General features: G+C 42.5%; 1 protein-coding gene across 2 annotated transcripts; it reads left to right on the forward strand.

Annotated features, from left to right (window-relative positions):
• The first annotated feature begins 12,873 nt into the window (after positions 1–12,873).
• anp32a (acidic (leucine-rich) nuclear phosphoprotein 32 family, member A) lies at positions 12,874–18,320 on the forward strand. Of its 2 annotated transcripts, none has more exons than XM_053422927.1 (7): positions 12,874–13,045; positions 15,194–15,343; positions 15,437–15,559; positions 15,660–15,858; positions 15,951–16,057; positions 16,156–16,219; positions 16,977–18,320. In XM_053422927.1, exons 1-7 carry the CDS (start codon positions 12,992–12,994, stop codon positions 17,048–17,050), a joined length of 771 nt encoding a protein of 256 aa, XP_053278902.1. In that variant the 5' UTR covers positions 12,874–12,991; the 3' UTR covers positions 17,051–18,320. The 2 variants fall into 2 exon arrangements, with proteins under 2 accessions (XP_053278902.1, XP_053278908.1); XM_053422933.1 differs by having other exon boundaries at positions 16,156–16,213.

The raw sequence follows: 18,320 nt of genomic DNA on the forward strand, positions 1-18,320 counted from the left end.
TCGAAATCCCCACCATTCATTTGATCTGTGCCATTTGTATTCCGAGTCTGTTCCTCATTTTAACTTTTGGAAAAAAAAGGGTAGAGCTGGGCGCGCCACTTTAATGTGATGTTCTCCTTATCTGATATCAACCCACCGGGCACAAGAAAGAGAAATGAACTGACTGACAGCGCTGCGTGGACACAGATAGGGGGGGAGGAGGGCGGATGGGGGTCTCACTGTGGATGGAGACATTCAAAACCAAGCTGTCTCTCATACAGCTCTATCAATGTGTCAATGCTTAACCATTCCCTTTCCAGTGCTACGCCCCGTCACACAGTTCTACGTGGCCCTTTTACCTCCTATCATTTAGCACCAGACTGAGTGTAATGTAATTTGCACCAGTGAAGAGCAGCCTCACTTCCTCTCAAAGCACACAGACGCCCTGGGAGACCATTTAGATTGATAACAGTTTGTTAGTCAGGCTGCTAATTTACATTCTCTGGAAGCATAAAGTTGTGTCGCTAATGAAAGAAGAAGGAGCGCAAAGGAACATAATCAAATGCTAATTTTCACACATGGTTCCCTGGGACACAACGGATCCAGTGCTGGATGCAGCTGGTGGCTTTAGAAGTGAACAGCCTGCGAGCTGTAATGTTTTATTATATAAATTAGGTGGTGCATCGAAACAGATTGATCAAAATGAATTTTTTTTTACAAGGAGGATTCACTTAGTTGTTTACTGTTGGAAAAGTGAGTGACAAGACCCAGACGTTCAAATTACACTGAGACTCGGCAAGATCAAAAGCATCTGTGAATAGTTGTGTTTTCATCTCAGTGGGTTTGTTTGTCTGTTTGCAATAAATACCGGATTGATTATCACGAAACTTAGTGGAACAATGAGATATGAGTCGGGGAAGAACCCATTATACTTTGGTGCAGATCCTGTTCACAGTGGGGGTTATCCAGGGATTATTTTTCATTTTCTCTAACATTTTCTCTAACAACTTGATTTCTCAGAAAATAATTCATGGATCTTCATTTAAAAAACTCTCACATGTTTATGGGACAAATATTAACGAGTGTATGCAATTTGGAGCAGGTCAACATAAATATCTGTCCTATATCTGGTGAATTGAAATGTAGTTTCTACCCATTTTTATAGCATTAAGTTGGGCCCTGGAAGTATGTGCCCTGCTAGCTATATTTGCTATTATCAATAGTTTTGTGCACATACAAGTGTCCAGGATACATGGACTAGTAGTGCTGAAGCAGTGAAACATTCCAAGATCTTACAAGTTCTTTCAATTCTGTCGAAGTGGACCTCTGCCTGCAGGCGCCTTCCTGTGTGGAGCGTGCATGTTCTCCCAATGCCTGCAGGGGGCACCATAGGAGGAGGACTTGCAGGTTTCTATAGGTTGAGAGGAGATTTTAAATGGTGCACAGGTGAGTGGTTGTTTTCCCTGTGAAGCGCTGGGGGACCTGTCCAGGATTTGTTCCAACTCTCCTCCAATGTTAGCCTCAGCTCCCCCTGCAACCCCTCAGAGGACAGGAGGTAGAGATAATGGATGGATGTCTGCAAATTATGTTGAAAGCCTGTCTGCAGAAAAAGGACAACTCCTAATATACAATATGTCTGTGAGTCACCACTTCTTTACTAAACACTGTAGCACCACTCCACGTCGGAATGAGACAGTTAGATAAAGCTCCAGCTGAATACATTTATATTTATATGTGGAGTGTGTCATTACTGTCCCTCCGCAGCACTTCAGCACATCTCAAAGACGCCGCCTGAGTCTCAGATTAAGATTCAACGCGGAGACGAGTCAGTCTCGGCCACATGTGATTGATCTGAGTGTCCAGGGTGCAGCATGAGTGCAGCTTTTGTCTTTCACTTTATCAGCTCTCACATCAAATATTCATGTCCCGTGGCTTCTATATACTTTATCTTAAGTGGAGCATTACATCAAGAGGGATCAGTGCCTTGTTGATTTTATAAGATATTCTACTCCCTGAAGAATGTTCTGTTTAAGCAGTGAACTAAGTGAAAGAAAGATGGCCGACGAGTCAGGGAAACAAGATTTTTTAAACCACAGCATGCGAGAAGAGTTTATACCTTTATATGCAAAGTCACTCCCTCTCCCTCTTTGTTTAATTTAATTGCCAAACTCACTGGTCTTCTAGGTTCAGATGTTAGAGATGTTAAAAAAGAAAAAAAGTCATATTTTAAATGAACTATGCTGATCGACTAGTATAATAAAGTATTAATATAAAGCACGTATTAGAAGTATCACTTTATCATAGGAGTCTAAATACTGTCACATTCACAACTCATTTGTGTCAACGCAAAACTCCACAATAACAATATAACACCAGCTAATGTGCTTTTGTCGAAACTCTTGCAAAACGCCACTCGTGTTATTTATCACCTTAATACTTTTCCTAGCAATTACCGTAAAGCTGCTCATTTTTTTAAGAGGTTGGAGAAGTGCTGAAGGCGGCAGCTCCTCCCGACAGCTGAATGAAACCTCAGCTTTTCCACTTGTAATCCGTCACTGAGCTGAAGTGCACTATATGACAAATCTGAGTCCTTGCACTTTTCACTCGATGCATGTTTTGCATAGTCCTCACTCTCCCGGGCTGGTTGTTTTGTTTCAAGAGCTGATTCAGAGTCAGCGATGACGACTCGCTTTCCAACTATCTGTGTCAGGGCCGATCGCTCTGCTCACTGTGTGTCATTCACACTTCAGTGCTAAATTAAAACACATAATAAGCTCAGGAAAGAGCGAGTGGGCGTTCTGCACTTTACCTCAGCTCCAGTGGTCCTGATTATCTCAGTTCTTTGGTTATTGAGGAAATTAATGCAGATGTTTGGGTCGCTATCACCAGGTTCCTTCCAGCTTTAAACCATAATGTGAGTTACGTTTGCTATTCTTCATTTTCCTTGTGTACAGCACTGACACACATGCAGGTAGTAGTGTGCTGCATTTGTTTGCAGCAGGATGAGAGTATTCGTTCATGGCCTCAGGTCTGCTGCATGAGTGTTTTCTGCTGCAGAAGGAGCTGCACGAAATGTAAAACAGTCAGTGCTGGTGAATTGAAGAGGACAAGTTTGAAAATGAAAAACAAAAAAGCCGTGTGCATGGAATTAGAAAATGTCCACGAGATGATTGTACTGGTGATACTAGTATTGTTCATATACCCTGGGTTATTTTTTGTAGTGCATGTTGATTCAGTTCACATAAATGTTACTTTGCAGCTGCAACAACATCCTGGACGACATCAGTTCCGGTTTTGTAAACATACACAACCTCCCTGCTGCTGTGATCACTCGCTGAACAAACTCTGCAAACTTCTAACGTGAGAAAAGGTCAAAGTGATCCTGCGGGTGACATCCGAGTTTCCCTTGTTGGCAACTGAAAAAACGCTCTCAATTAAAAACAGTGTTTAAAAACAAAACCAAGCATTTCCACTCCAGAGTCATAATTAGTAATAATCCCTGTCCATACCAACATGTGGTAAAACCCATATCACATATCAACAAACACTGTGAATGCACATCCTGGTGTAAACAGGAAGCAGATTGAGCATCCAGCAGTTGAGGAGGAGTAACGATGAAGAGGAACTGTTAATTAACAACACTTGTTATTCCTTGTTCACTTTGCATTAACTGTTTACAGTTGAGTCATGAACCAATCAGGGCAAATGGTGGTGTTTGCATCATTATTTTATAGGTTTCTTTCTGTTTCAGATTAAAAACGCAGCTGGAGACCCACACGCCTGATTCTCACAGAACTGGTAAAGGTCGAGTTGCATTGTGGGAGATGTAGGCGTCAGGTTTTGAGGTAGATAGCCTATCTCTGGTTCTGCGGGATTGACACTGATCTATTTCTTCAAACTGCATTAAAAAGCTAAAGAAAATGTTGAAATATTCCATCCAGACATACTGAGTCGTGGTAATTGTTTATTTGGGACGGAACAATAAAGCAGTTGTTGAATCCGTTTCCCCCGGCAGGGGAACAAACACTCCAGCAGTGAGAAACCAGTCGGTGCTCACATGTTCCTCTGCCAGCAGCTGCCTGCTCCTTCTCCTCCTGCAGGCAACCAGTGTTCAAAAGACTGAGGAGGAGTCACACACAACATGTGAGAACAGGTTTCTTCAGTGCCAGTAAACTTTAGCTTTCTCATGACTCAGGTACAATTTAATTAATTCCTTAATACATCTGTCTGTCAAGAATTCGTCTGTCGAGGACTTTCCTCCCTTTCTTTAAGCTCCTGTTTGAGCAGCCTTCTAGTTATCACATGTTGGAGTAATACCAGCGGAGCCACTGCTACATTCCAGCATCTGATCTGTCTCAAAGGATCATAACATGAGGGCACAGCGTCAGATCAGCGTGCTGCAAATATGTAATTAAATGTCATCCACTGTGTTGAGATACAATCTCTCTGGCATCGATGTTTGGTGTGAATGAGAGAGAGAGAGAGAGAGAGAGAGAGAGAGAGAGAGAGAGAGAGGTGCAACAAAGAGGGAGAGGATTTAGATCTGAAGCCGACACCTGGATGGACACAAGTGGAAGTTTTAAGAAAGTTTCATATGAATTTTGGACCAATGCAAGATGGATACTTTATTAATCCCGTCGAAAATTTATAAGATAAGTTAACTTAGTGAATGTCCTCTTCCTTCCACATCCAGAAACTCAGATAAAATACGACCACTGCCATCTTGGGTCGATGTGATTTGCAGCCCTGCACAGAAGGGATGTGGGATATACTGCCGAAAGGCCACCAGGGGGTGATCCAGATGCCTGGGCTTCACTTTTGGGGATCTGTCATGTCGTCCACCTTTATTAACGAGTCCAGAGATCCCACAGATCAGAGTCTCTGACCAAAGCCCTCAGACTCTGAGTCGAGTCCCAACACGAGACAGAGGTGAAGGAGGCTGACCGGGTGCAGCAGGTGTTGTTTGGCAGGAAGGGGATGGTAGAATCATCAGAGGAGAACAATGATGTGGAAGAGAGTTGGTGGAAGAGTCGTGATTCTCTGCAGCTGATGAGGAGACTCAAGTGTGTCTGTGAACTTGCAGGAGAACACGATGTTCATTCAGGATTCATGAAGCACAAGTGAACGTATAAGGAGCTGTTTCATTGCAAAAAATTCTGTTTCATTCCCTGATGAACTCTCTCATCTGTCTCCGCTACGATGAAATAAAACAGAAGCAGGATTCAGTTTTCTGAACCGGATCTCACATCGATAATTTAGAGAAACCTCATCCCTGAGATCGACCTCGATGGAGCAGAAGTTCTTTTTAAAATAGCCTGAATATTATTTTTCATTTGGTTTGCCAGTGGTGGCAAAAAAGAGATATGTGGTAGGTGCTGGTGGAGCTATGAGCAGGAGAGAGGCTGAGGAGTGTCTGCACAGTAACGTCTGACTGCCGGAGCTGAGGCCTCATTAAATTTTAATTGCAGCACCGTTCTGAGAGCACTGGCATCTCCATCCAGATGCATTTGACCTTCTTTCCTCCCTCAATCCGCCTGGACCAAATAAGTGTGTACATTTCATCTGTCCTCGCGTGTCGGAGAAAACATGGACTCAGTGAATTTCCAGTTAAAAGCACAAAACCAACAGTGAAAGATTAAACGCGACTCACTTGTCCCACGAGAACAATCTGCATTTCTGTGTTTGTGTACATCTGAGCCTCCTTTGCACCACAGACAGTGTGAGACACGAGGAATTCAGCTTACGAGACCAGCCTGCTTGAGATATGAAAATAAATATGCAAAGAGCTCAACGTGATTCACCAACAATAAGTATCACACTCCGGAATCGAGGCTGAAACCCGAGCACCTGAGTTTCTCACAGCTCCAGGTTGACGTGAGCAGGAAGCAGCCTGTTCAGTGTGCACGCTGCAGGAGATTAGTGTGTGTTTATCGTCTTCCTGTCCTCCATGGGTCTTGCGTTACGAGGTACTGTCTCCAAAACTGCCAGGATCAATTAACATGAATTATAAATGTCCACTGACGCTGCCGGTCTGGAGTGCTCGTTTTGCTCCGGCCTCCATTGTTCCTGTGGAGCGGGGTTTTAATTTTGCAGAAGGTACGAGACGCTTATTCTTTTAAAGGTAGAAAAGCAGCTCCTGAAATATTCTTCTCGAACTCTGCGCCCTCCAGCAGTAAAAGAACAACATGACACGAGCCGCCCTGCTTCTCAGGAAGGATTGAATTCATACGGATGAGACTGATTTCATCTCATATATGGACCAACACCACTGAGTTGAATCAAGAGGCATCAATGAGGCGTCTCTGCTCCTGCACTGAGATCACTTTACACACTTCAGCACACACAGCCGGGGGGGGGGGGTCACACACATTATCCAGGTCACTGACCAGTGGTGGCCCGTGCACCAGCAGAAGCTGCGCTGCCTCTGCACGACCCAGAGGGGAACCAGTAACATCAGACTCCTTTAAATACAAAAAGAAGTCGGTGCACAGGGAAGACGGCAGCGAAGCACACAACCCACAAGGGTCGAGGCAGAGTGGAAAACAGGCTGAGGTCAGAAAACACATGAGGCGGGATGAACTGGAAACTAACAAAGATGAAGGAGCGACTATCCCTTGAGTTCCCACTGCAGACCTCAGAGCTCTATTTCCTAATTAACAACTTTGTTCTTGCAGCTCTGCAGGTTTTTGCTGAATGGATTTATTGGGATTTCTATAATTGACGTTTCTGTCAATGAGCAGCTGACAAGTTGTTGATCAATTGAACTCAACAGCGAAAGAAAATAAGAGCAGTGAATAGTCGGAGGTATATTATGGTGTTTATGAAGTGTGTGGAAACATTTTGCTTTCAGGATCATATATATATCTCACATATCAGCAGACAAACAGCGTTTATAATCATTTTTCATTTATCAGCTGACAACATCTGACAGTTGTTTTCTAGTTTCTTCTTCCTGACGCGGTAAAGTTTTGACACCAGAGATATTTCCTGAGCTTCGTATTAAAACAAACATGCAGTGGAAATGATGTTCAGAGATAAAAGCTGCAGTTTGGAGGATATAGAAGAAAAAACTTGTGAGGAACTTAAAGTTCTGCGTCTGTGAATCTGGCTTCTGCTCAGAGGGAAACTGTCAGTTGGCTCCTGCAGAGGAAAAAACCTTCACTCTAATCAAACAGGTTCAGGTTTTTATTTTATATTTCCATGCAGCTGCTGGTGGGAGACGAGTTAATTACAGCTGACAACTATAAATAACACGAGGAGAAAGCTTTAATGTGAAATGTGCAGTGTGCTGAGTGCAGGGAGACCAGCTGAGTGCTGAAGAGTTTAAAACACTTTTCACTTCGCTCGACTAAAAACTGTGTTTGAAACAAGGCGTTCTGTGATGTTCAAAGGTGCACGTGAAGATTTAAATACCTTATCTTCAAATATGTGCTTACGTTTTGGAATTTAAAGCTCATTAGCAGCTTCCTCTTTAGCTGTTCCTCCTTTAATCCACATGTTCAACACACTAACAGCAGATACTGACCCTCGTAGCACATCTGTTCGAGCTCTTCTTAGCAAACATCGCCCTCTTGTGGTTCAGGCATTGCATGAAGACACGGTGTCTTGAAATAAGTTTCAATTTCTGGAACGTTTATTATTCAAACTTAATTTTAAACCTTGTTCTTTATATATTTTACTTATATTATTCTTAAAAATTTAGATTAACTTTTTATATCACAAATATATTATGAAGGCAACTGAATCTAAATTTTTAAGAATAATATAAGGAAAAGATATAAATATTTTTCCTTACTTTGATACAGCCTTGGAAAGTTGTCTTGAACTTATATAAAATGTATATATGCAGTAAGTAACTAGAAGAGCTACACAAAATCTAATGAAACAATTTTCTTCAGGCAGGTTTAGGAAATGGATGTTTAGGATTGTGTGTAATTAAGTGCAGCTTGATCTTAATGTGATTGTCACATTTAAATCAAGATGACCTTTTCAAGAGAGAAAGAAAACATTTAGGAAAAACAACACGACCAGATCTTACAACAGGAAAATACATTCACACACATAGAGACATAAGAAAATAGATCAGAAGTCACGACACGGGGATCTGGAGACAACAAGAAGGAGTTCAGTCTTCGTTATTATTATTTACATCTGTGCTTTACCCACTGTGACGTACATGAGGGTCGTGTGAACATGAGACATGTAACTGAGAAGATCTCTGAATGATCAAAAGAACTGAAAACAGGTTAATAATTGGTTTTGCAGAATTAATCAAGTTTATGAGTCTCCGTAAAATCAATGTATGTGAATGTTATGTCCTCGCAAGTCATGGAGAGAGACGACTGTGTGTGTGTGTGTGGTGTGTGTGTGTGTGTGTGTGTGTGTGTGTGTGTGTTTGTGTGTGTGTGTGTGTGTGTGTGTGTCTCTCTGTGTGTGTGTGTGTGTGTGTGTGTGTGTGTGTGTGTGAGTAATGTACATTTGGAGTTATTTGGATTTAGATGAGCTACTAAGAATAATCTAAACAAGAATTATCCTCCTGTGAAAGAAAAGGGCCTCGGGCTCATGAAGCTCTTTTGAACCTGATACATCTGTGACATGATAAGACACCAGAGGAGGAGGTGGAGATTGAACTGATATTAGAAACAAAACAAAGAGACATTAGTCGTGTGTTCAACGAGGTTAAAGAAGCATTTCTATTGTTTCAATATGTAAGATGAGTTTTTTAGTTTCAGACAGATGTGTGCTAACATGATTTATGATGCCAGGCAGCATGATGAGGCAAATTCACACACAATACATCTCACAACATGTTTGTCATTCTGGCAACTAAACAAAGATTTACACAAACAACTCAGTGTTTATCAACCAGGAAGTTCACAGTCATACTCCAGAAAGAAATGTCCACCACTGTGTGTTGAGAGAGTCAAATGTACGGAGGCCAAGAGAGATCAACTTAGTTAAGAAAACACAAGCAAATAGGAAAAACGTGTGCAGATTAAGAAAACTACTCAATCAATTTGAGGACACCTGGTGGACTCATGGAACCATCTTGAGTCTGTAAAACAATATAAAAGGTTTAATGAAATGACAGTTACTTCCTCTTTTGTGAGCAGAACCTGAGAGAAAAAGTCTAACTCAAGACCATTGTGCTTTAAACAAGAAAAAATTCAAGATTCCATTCAATATTCAAGAGGATTTATTATCATTTTTAAACATGAGGTACATGAGAGGGAAACAAACTAAGTACTAAGGTCCCGGAAAGCAGCAATGAAATAAAAACTAGCATCTTAAAACTAATAAGAAGACGACTCACACTGGACTCAGATGAAAGGTTTAATTTAATGTTTCTCTCTGTTTCTGGGGGTGAATCTCCTCGACCCTGCAGCAACCTGATCGATACTCGCTGGAATATTCAAATGTTTTTTATTATTTGTTGTGACAGTCAGTTTGATAAATGTGTCCTAGAGCGACATCTGGTGGTGGAAAGGGTTGAAGTCGCTCTCTGGTGGCGGTGCTCCAACTTCACTCAGCACCAAACACCCAGTTTGTGCAAAACTCACACTTTACTGCTAAACTTTGTTCTCTCTAATATGTCAGGATGGTTTTGTGGAAACATGTGAATGATACATATATCACTAGTGATCATGGAGCTTCAGTGTAAAGAGGAAACTCCTGATGTGTTCTTATGCTTCTTTAGTTGTTGTCTTGTCCTGATGTTTTATCTCAGTTTCATTTATTAGATATTCTGCTTTTCCGTGAAGTTTTTTCCCTGACGATCACTTTATCCTGTTCAATTCTGTCTCAACCTGCTTTTTATATTCAAAGTTATTATATTGGATCATGTTTTATCATAGATGTATTTATGTGAAGTACTTGTAGGTGTTTTTCATTCATGACGTGTGCTGTATTATTGTTATTATTACTGGATTTGCATTAGGTTAGACAGCAATAACTTGAATTCACTCACTTCTCAGTCAATTGTCATGAAGAAGTCATATTTAAAAGAGATTTGCATGTATTGCATCATATTTCAATTATTAATACTAGATTGCTAATGGATTGAAGCTTTGAATGGCTGCTGTTCCCTGTGGTTAAGATCAGCCTCATTACCCATGATGCATGTGTGTGGTTTGTGCTGTTTGCTCGACACTGACAGAGAAGGACAGTGTTAATGTGCACCAGAGCTAATTGGTTAATCAATTAGTCGACTGAGACAAAGTGTACTTGATCTTGTGAACTGATTAATCACCTTAATCTTCTTTCATGTACAAATTATAAAAGGGCTTAATATCAGTATATCTACAGGTATTGGAGTATTGGTTGATCTGGAAATATTACCTTGTGTTCTTATTGACTGAACAATCGATCCAATTGACAGAGTAATCATCAGGTTAATCAATAATAAAGACAGGCTAGTTGTCGGATGAGGCCTCTATGTGCAGTACAGGGTGGTAGTAAAACCGTTATGTCAGTTAGGCTCGTCTCCTTATCATTAATATGCACATTATTTATCAGGCTGATAGAGTCACATGGAGACGCAGGCAGGCGTTGCTCCCTCTCCCTTGATTACGACTGGCATGAATTTCTCTTTGGCTCCACTCAGGCTGATGCATTTCATTATCTTCCCCTCGCATCACGTTTTAATTCACTTAGGCCACAGTCGCTTCTTCATTAGACCAGTTACTGTTCATCGAGCGGATTGAGGCGAGAATGAGACGAGATAACTCCCCCCCACCATCACCCTTCATTTAGCTATGTTTCTATTTTTATGAAAACCCACATCGAAAGTTAGACTGATAATGGAAATGTATTCAGCCCACTGACGACCACTGGCTTCAGGCTGCAGGGACTCTGCTTCCCCCTGGTGGATGAAGCCTCTGCAGACTCAGACTGACACACACCACACACACACACACACACACACACACACACACACCGCTTGTCTTATGAGTGGAGGTCTGCCTTCTCATCTGAATGATCACTGCATCAGTCTCTTATTTGTGTTTCACTGAGTATGAAAAGGTTTGTGTTTTATCATTTAAATAGTCAATCAATCAATGGGACTTTAATTGTGCAGCACTTTTCAAGCAAACAACACACACACAAAGTGCTCACAGAATAAAAGCAATAAAAGCAATATCACACACAGACACACACTGAGCAAAACAATATTAACAGGATCTGAGGAAACGTTATTGTAAGTCTCATAAATTTGAAATGAGGAAACACCAAAGGCAGTAAAAAGAGATAAAATGATACTGAAAGAGAAGCGGCGAGAGGAAAAGAAGAAAGGTTGAAGATAAAATAATAAAATACTTCAAGAAGACTGAGGAAAGCCAGAGATAAAAAACCTTGTTTTAGAGTGAAACTAAAAAATACACCTGCCTCCACCAACCAGAGCATTCTGTCTTTATATTTAAACATACTTTTCCCCCCCATATTCATATAAGGTCACTGTGAACTTGAACCACTGAAAAGTATTCAATCCATCAGTGAATCAAAATGAATTGCACCAGATGTAATGAAATTATCGGCAGTTCTAATACATCATATTCACGGAGACGTGAGGTCATCGGGACCTTCACCCTTTGACCTCCAGGTACCAAAATCTAATCAGTTCATCTTTGAATCTGAGAGAATGTTTGTACCAAATTAAAAGTTATTCCCTGTAGGCGTTCTTGAGATATCGCGTTCACATGAATGAGTCGGACGTCCACGCAGATTGACTGGAATACATGAGTAAATGAATAGAAGAAAATTATATATATGTAAAACTGGCCAAGATGTATACATAAATAGAGAAATAAATAAAAGCAATTATAATGATGGTTTGCTTTAAAAATTTAAGATTAAATAATATGAATTAATCATCAATCGTGTATCATTCACTGAATTTAACAAGTGGAACTGAAGTGGTATTGTTGGGTATCTGCCGCAATCATTATCCTTTATTATACAACTTAACTGTCAGTGTGCATGAGTACAAGTACAACACCAATGAAATGCAGTTTGTATCTGAGCAGAAGTGCAAAGATGGTATTATTTACAGAGTACTACAGGAGAACTACAATATTGACACTGGTGGAGAATTACTATATTGAGATATACACAGGTGAATGGTTAAAGCACATACAAATAGAAGTGAGTACAGTTGTATATATATATACACACACAATATTGGGATTTTATTTAGTCTTGTATTTATACACATCTTTTTATAGCTGTCGTACAATATACTGCTGTCTATACCATGGAGAAACTTTACCCATATCTATGAATACATATATCCATATACATGTATTTATGCATTCTTTTTTTATACCATACCTACCTATTTACTTATGAATCTATTCATTAATATACGCGGACACGTCTTGTCTTTATATCTCCTTAATGCACAAGTGTAGTTTACATCCTCAGAGTGAAAGGTTTTATATCATGTACATTTATGTCCCTTATGTTTATTCTGATGTATTTTAATTCTCTCTCCTTCTGAATCAATCTGCTGTGACTTTCACCAGCGTGGGATCAGTAGTGTGATCTTATTGGGTGAGGGGGGGAGAGTTGTGTGAATGAGAATCCAGATGTTGCAAACAGCTGTTCGAAGTGACGTGGATCTTTAACGTTGCTAATCCCCCCCCCCCCCCCCCGGCCACACACACACAGACACACACACATGTGTGGCCTCTCCTCCTCGTGGAGCTCCTTCACTATAAAACACCGTGAGAGTCTCATTATTCTTGTAAACTTCACTGAAACAACCAAACTTCAACAACAAAGACCCCACCCAGTTCCAGCGGGGCGGCGCCATTGGCCCGCGTCGCTGTAGATCCGCTCCCTCCTCCTGTGGCGGCTCCGATTGGTCGACGGTGACGACAATCCCGCGCCGCGCTCCCGCCCACCGAGCGGATCAAGTTTGAATGAACGGCAGCAGCTGCTCCGGAGCGCGGACGCACACTTGGATTTGCGGTAATTATCGAAAAGTGCGGGGCTCGTCGATCGCTGATCCAGGATGGACATGAAGAAGAGGATTCACCTGGAGCTGCGGAACCGCACTCCGGCTGATGTAAGTGGGCCTCCCGCCTCTGCTGCTCCGTGGTCCCCGCTCGGCTAACGGGAGGGAGCTTCGGTGCGATGATGCGTCTGTGCGCGGATACAAAGTTTCCTCTCAAGTTAAAACCCGGTGGAGACGTCGCCCCGCAGGGTTGCGGTGCCGGTGCTGCGGGGGGACGTGGGGTGAACTTTTGTTTTGCGGGGCTCCCGTTTGCGGCTCCGCGGTTATAAACAAGGCGACGCGCAGCGAGGAGCCATGTTTGGAACTTTTCATCCACGAACGCGCCCCTTCCCCCGTTTAAAGCCCCGCGTTGTTTCTCTCGGAGCCGCGTTTTCTCTTTCTGTGTAAAAACCGCGTTAACGCGTTTGAGTCGTGCACTTTGCGGGGAGAGGACGCGGATGCTCAAAGGCACGAAAGGACCAGCGATGCGTAAAGATCACCGCCTCGTCGCTGCGTCCGGGAGCCGCGGCTGCTAGGGTTATTTCTGCGGGAGATCAGGCAGGGTGATCCGGGGGTTAGCCCGCAGCCCCGCGCAGCCGAGGACCGGAGCCCCCCTCAGCGCGTACGGATGACCGAGGGATCGTTCCAAGGCACCGCGACCACACCGCGGGAGAGGAGACACTAACACCGGCTCTGTTTATAAACTGAACCGCTCGGTTTCCTCTTCTGAACACAAACCGTCGAGCCGCGATGTTGTTGTTGTTGCTCCAGTTTTCCAGAACTAGGACACGCCGCCATTTTACCCAGAAACAAAGGCGAAGCCAAACACCGCGAACAACCCGCGCAGGGACGACGCAGAGGACGGTCGTCTCCTGTCCCCGGGTTTATAACGGAAGTCCCCCCCACCCCCCAACATCAACATAGGTCATTCACCGACGGTTTAGCTCCGACAGCTGATCGGATCTCGCTCTCGGCTCCCGGTCGTCTTCACCCGCCCCTCCTACTCACACATGTCCCTGAGCACGACCCGTAGCTCCTCTTCTCTCGCACGAGCGGAGGAAGCAACGCGCTTCAGGCTCTGATCGAATCATCGTAGTGTGATATTTACGCAGTGGGAGGAGAGATACCTGCAGCGTACAAATGTGCGCAGGTTACGTGTTATTAATGCGTAATAGTCCCGCTCCGCTCGTCGCTGATTGGCTGACGCTTGTTAAATATCCGGTAACAGTGCACCTGTGACCGCAGAGCACAATGTTTATATATCACTGCTCTGAGCTGCAGCTGGTTCTCTCAAACATCTGCACGTGTTACACATCTGCAAACTTCAGACTCTGCACGTGTTAATGCAATGTTCGATTTCCCATTAAAGGGATAGTTCACTCATTATCTACTCACGCTGATGGAGAGTGTGTGTGTGTGTGGGGGGGGGGGGGGGGGGGGTTGTTGAGTCCACAGTGTCCAAAAGCCCTGACATTCAAATTAGACTCTAAATGGCGTCATTTAAACCGTGTTTATAAACCTAATGTCCTCTGATAGCCTCCCGCTAGTTACTGCTGCAGCTATCACGCGTTATTGCGATACTCACGCGTTCTCGTGAAGATCATCAGTAACTAGCTACTTCACGGAAGAGGTGGAACATTTAGAATTTTAGCTTCTCAGTTATGAAGTTTTGAAGTTTTACTGTAACCTGATGTTAAACTGAATAGGATAAACTATATTTGTATTTAAACTGTAGGTCGGACACTTGGCTATTTGGTAATATTGCAGTTATAAGTTGCTGCTCCAATGTAAATTGTTGTATTTTTAAAATACTTTTAGCTTTTTCTTTTTCCAAAGTGGAGCCCGTTTTCCTACCTAATATCCGTCTGGACAGTTCAGTAAATGGTTGTAAACATAAACTGCAAAGTAAATAGTAACTTGTCAGGTAGATGAAGCGGAGTATAAGATAAAAGTAATGTGTGCATAATTCAAGTACATCTACCTAAGTATGATAATTCCCAAAAGCTGAAACAAAAATCATTTGCCAATCATAGAAAATAGTGCAGCGTGATTTATATCAAGTAAAGTAGCAAATTTCAGCATCAGTAAGACTAAAATCTTTCATCGTGAGTAAAACAAATGTTTTAACCTTGAAACAGAAAATAGACAAACACATTTATAGACTTTTAACCTTTTCCCAGAACGGACAGATACTGATGAGATGTTTGTTTTGTTCTCCAGGTCAAAGAACTCGTGTTAGACAACTGTCGCTCGAACAAAGGAAAGATCGAGGGTCTGACAGACGAGTTCGAGGAGCTGGAATTTCTAAGCACAATTAATGTTGGACTGACGACAGTCGGCCACTTGCCAAAGCTCAACAAACTCAAAAAGGTGGGTGTGTTTTCTTTCTTTTTGCCCCCCCCCCCCCCCCGAGCAAAACAACCCTGTCACTTGAAGGTGTTGAACATTTCCACTGATCCACAGCTTGAACTCAGCGATAACAGGATCTCAGGAGGGTTGGAAGTTCTGGCCGACAAGTGCCCCAGCCTCACACACCTCAACCTCAGCGGCAACAAGATTAAAGACCTCAGCACGATAGAGCCTTTGGTGAGTGACACCGAGGGCCATCAGGAGAGAGAGAGAGAGAGAGAGAAACCAGCCGAGTATCTTATTCCTAAAACTTTGATTCTTCTTTCTCCTCTGACAGAAAGAACTGGCGACGCTGAAAAGCCTCGACCTGTTTAACTGTGAAGTGACAAACCTGAACGAGTACAGAGACAACGTGTTCAAGCTGCTTCCCCAGCTCACGTACCTGGACGGCTACGACAAGGACGACAAGGAGGCGCCGGACTCTGACGCCGAGGTTTACGCAGAGGGCTTGGACGATGAGGACGACGAGGACGATGGTACGTACGAGCTGCCTCACGTACACACATGCTGGGAAGCTGCTCTTAAAGCCGGCTGATAATAAACCAACACTTCGTTCACTCAAATGTAGACGAGGAGGAGTACGATGTAGATACAGTACCAGGAGACGAGGAGGAAGAGGGGGAGGATGATGAAGAGGAGAACGAAGAAGAGGAAGACGACGACCTAAGCGGAGAGGTGGGATGAGAATAAATTAGGTTTTGATCCTGTAACATGTAAAATGTCGAGTGTGAAATAATCAATACTAACTTTACCTCGTCTTTTTTTTTTTAAAGGAGGAAGAGGACGACGACGTGAACGACAAAGAGGCTGATGATGATGAAGAGGGAGAGGGTGAGGGTGAGTACAATGACCGGCTCAGAATTTGTCTCCAAGTGTTAGCAGCATTAGCTACATAAATGTGCACAGTGACATCTCCTGGTAAACAAAGTGGTATTTTCTACATGTGGTTAATAGGAGGCTTTGTTTATATCCTTCCACATCAGAACTTTGTCACATGTTGTTTACGTGTTAGCATGTTCATGACCTCCGTGTCACCACCACAACCAGCAGAAAAGCATGAAACCATCATAAGGACCTTATTAAGTTCTTAAGTAGGATTCTCTCTTTGCTAACTGGAAAGCAAAATTGCACTGGGAAAGGGTGGCACGGTGGAGCAGCGGGTGGCTCTGGCGACTCATAGCAGGAGCATACAAGACTTGAACCGGATTAATGGCGACCGAGGTCTTTCTGTCTGGAGCATGTTCTCACACAAGAGTGACACAATCCAAACACATACATGTGAGGTTATTTGGTGAATATTAATTATAGATTGAAGGTGAACAGGAGCTGTTATATCTCCCGGTGAAAAAGAGGTGACACAATGAAACTAAGTGATGACATTTTATATCCCAAATGTCAAATTCACTGTGACATCTTAATTCTCTGTAGACACACACACATACATAAAGGTGGTAAATCAATTATACTTGTTACTTAATTTGGCTGTGAACACAAACACTATGGCTATGACAACTCCACACCAGAGTAGTTTGTCAGGAAACCTTTTATTTTCTTGATTCCTGAATCTTCATGTTGGAAACTCTTTGTTTTCCAGAAGCGGAGCAGGGTCAGAAGAGAAAACGGGAGCTGGATGAAGAAGGGGAGGAAGACGAGGATGAGGATGATTGAGAATCCTTCTGAAGAAGCTAAGTTGTGAACTGTTTTAAACTTGTTATCTCCCAGTCACTCCCCAGCAGCCCCATGTATCCCCCCCCCACCCCAGTTTCATATTGCAGTAGGAGTGGTTTCTTGTTATTGGCCAGTCAGGTAGACGGGGTTGTCTGGAGAAATGAGTGAGACGTCTGTCCCCTTGATGCTCCCGTGTCCCCGTCTTTAACGTCCACTTTTGACTGCTTCGTGGACACCGAGTTTTGTAATATCCAATATTAGCAAAGATAAACCTTTTTAAGAAGCATTTTGTTTTCTCACTGTTTGTGTAAGACCAGTTTCTGATGACTTATGTATTTGAAGACCCCCCCCCCCCTCCCCTTTGCCCCTTCAAAAGAAAACCAGAAAAATTAAACAAAAAAAGAGTGCATGTCTAAAACATTTCTAAAAGTCAACAACTGGATTCCATGTGCGGCTGTCCCCCCCCGTCTTAAACTTATTTTTGCATTGTACTTTTTATTTTTTATTTTTTAATGTAAGTTATGTGTTTGTAGTGTCACAAGTAGGCCAATACTCTGCTGTCCTGGTGTGAACCTTGTGTCTGAACATGCACTGTGTGTGACTCAAACTGGGCGTATTTTTAAATCATAGCAAAAACAATAAATAAAAAAAAAAAAACATGTCTGCCCTTGTCAAAGCTCCTCCTCCTTCAACCCTCAGCTTTGATAGTTCGGAAATTACGTGTTCTTGTAAATAATGACCAAATACTATTTTTTTGTATTCTCTTTGATGACGGCAGACATTGAACAGACCACTGAGGTGAACCTTTGAATTGTAATAAGATATTGATTATGTAATGCTGCTTTGTCTCAAATACGCAGTGTGAAATTTTCTTGAATTTGAAGAGAACTTTGTATGCATCGATCTTTCCACCAAGAGACATGTTCAACATCAGAACTCACTCTTGCTTTTCCATGTTCTTCTCTGGGACACGCAGGTGGCAATGTTTGAATTTGTGGTGGTAGAGTAGAGAAGTTAATCGATATATATATATATATATATATAAATGGAGGCTGCGACTTGCAACATGTGTGCATTGAAGATGTATCGTTTCAAATTGTGTAAAACTCTGGGAAAACGGTCGGTTACTTTGACTTTGTTTTCACTCGTATATACGCAGCGGTCAATTTGGCCTACCTCAGTGATTCTTCACTCTGTTCAACCCACTGTCATCAGCCAAATTCTCTTTGTTTTTCCCTCCCATCCACTTCAATAAATCCCTTTTTATATA

This window comes from Pleuronectes platessa, chromosome 1 (assembly GCF_947347685.1).
Source record: "Pleuronectes platessa chromosome 1, fPlePla1.1, whole genome shotgun sequence".
Taxonomy (NCBI): domain Eukaryota; kingdom Metazoa; phylum Chordata; class Actinopteri; order Pleuronectiformes; family Pleuronectidae; genus Pleuronectes; species Pleuronectes platessa.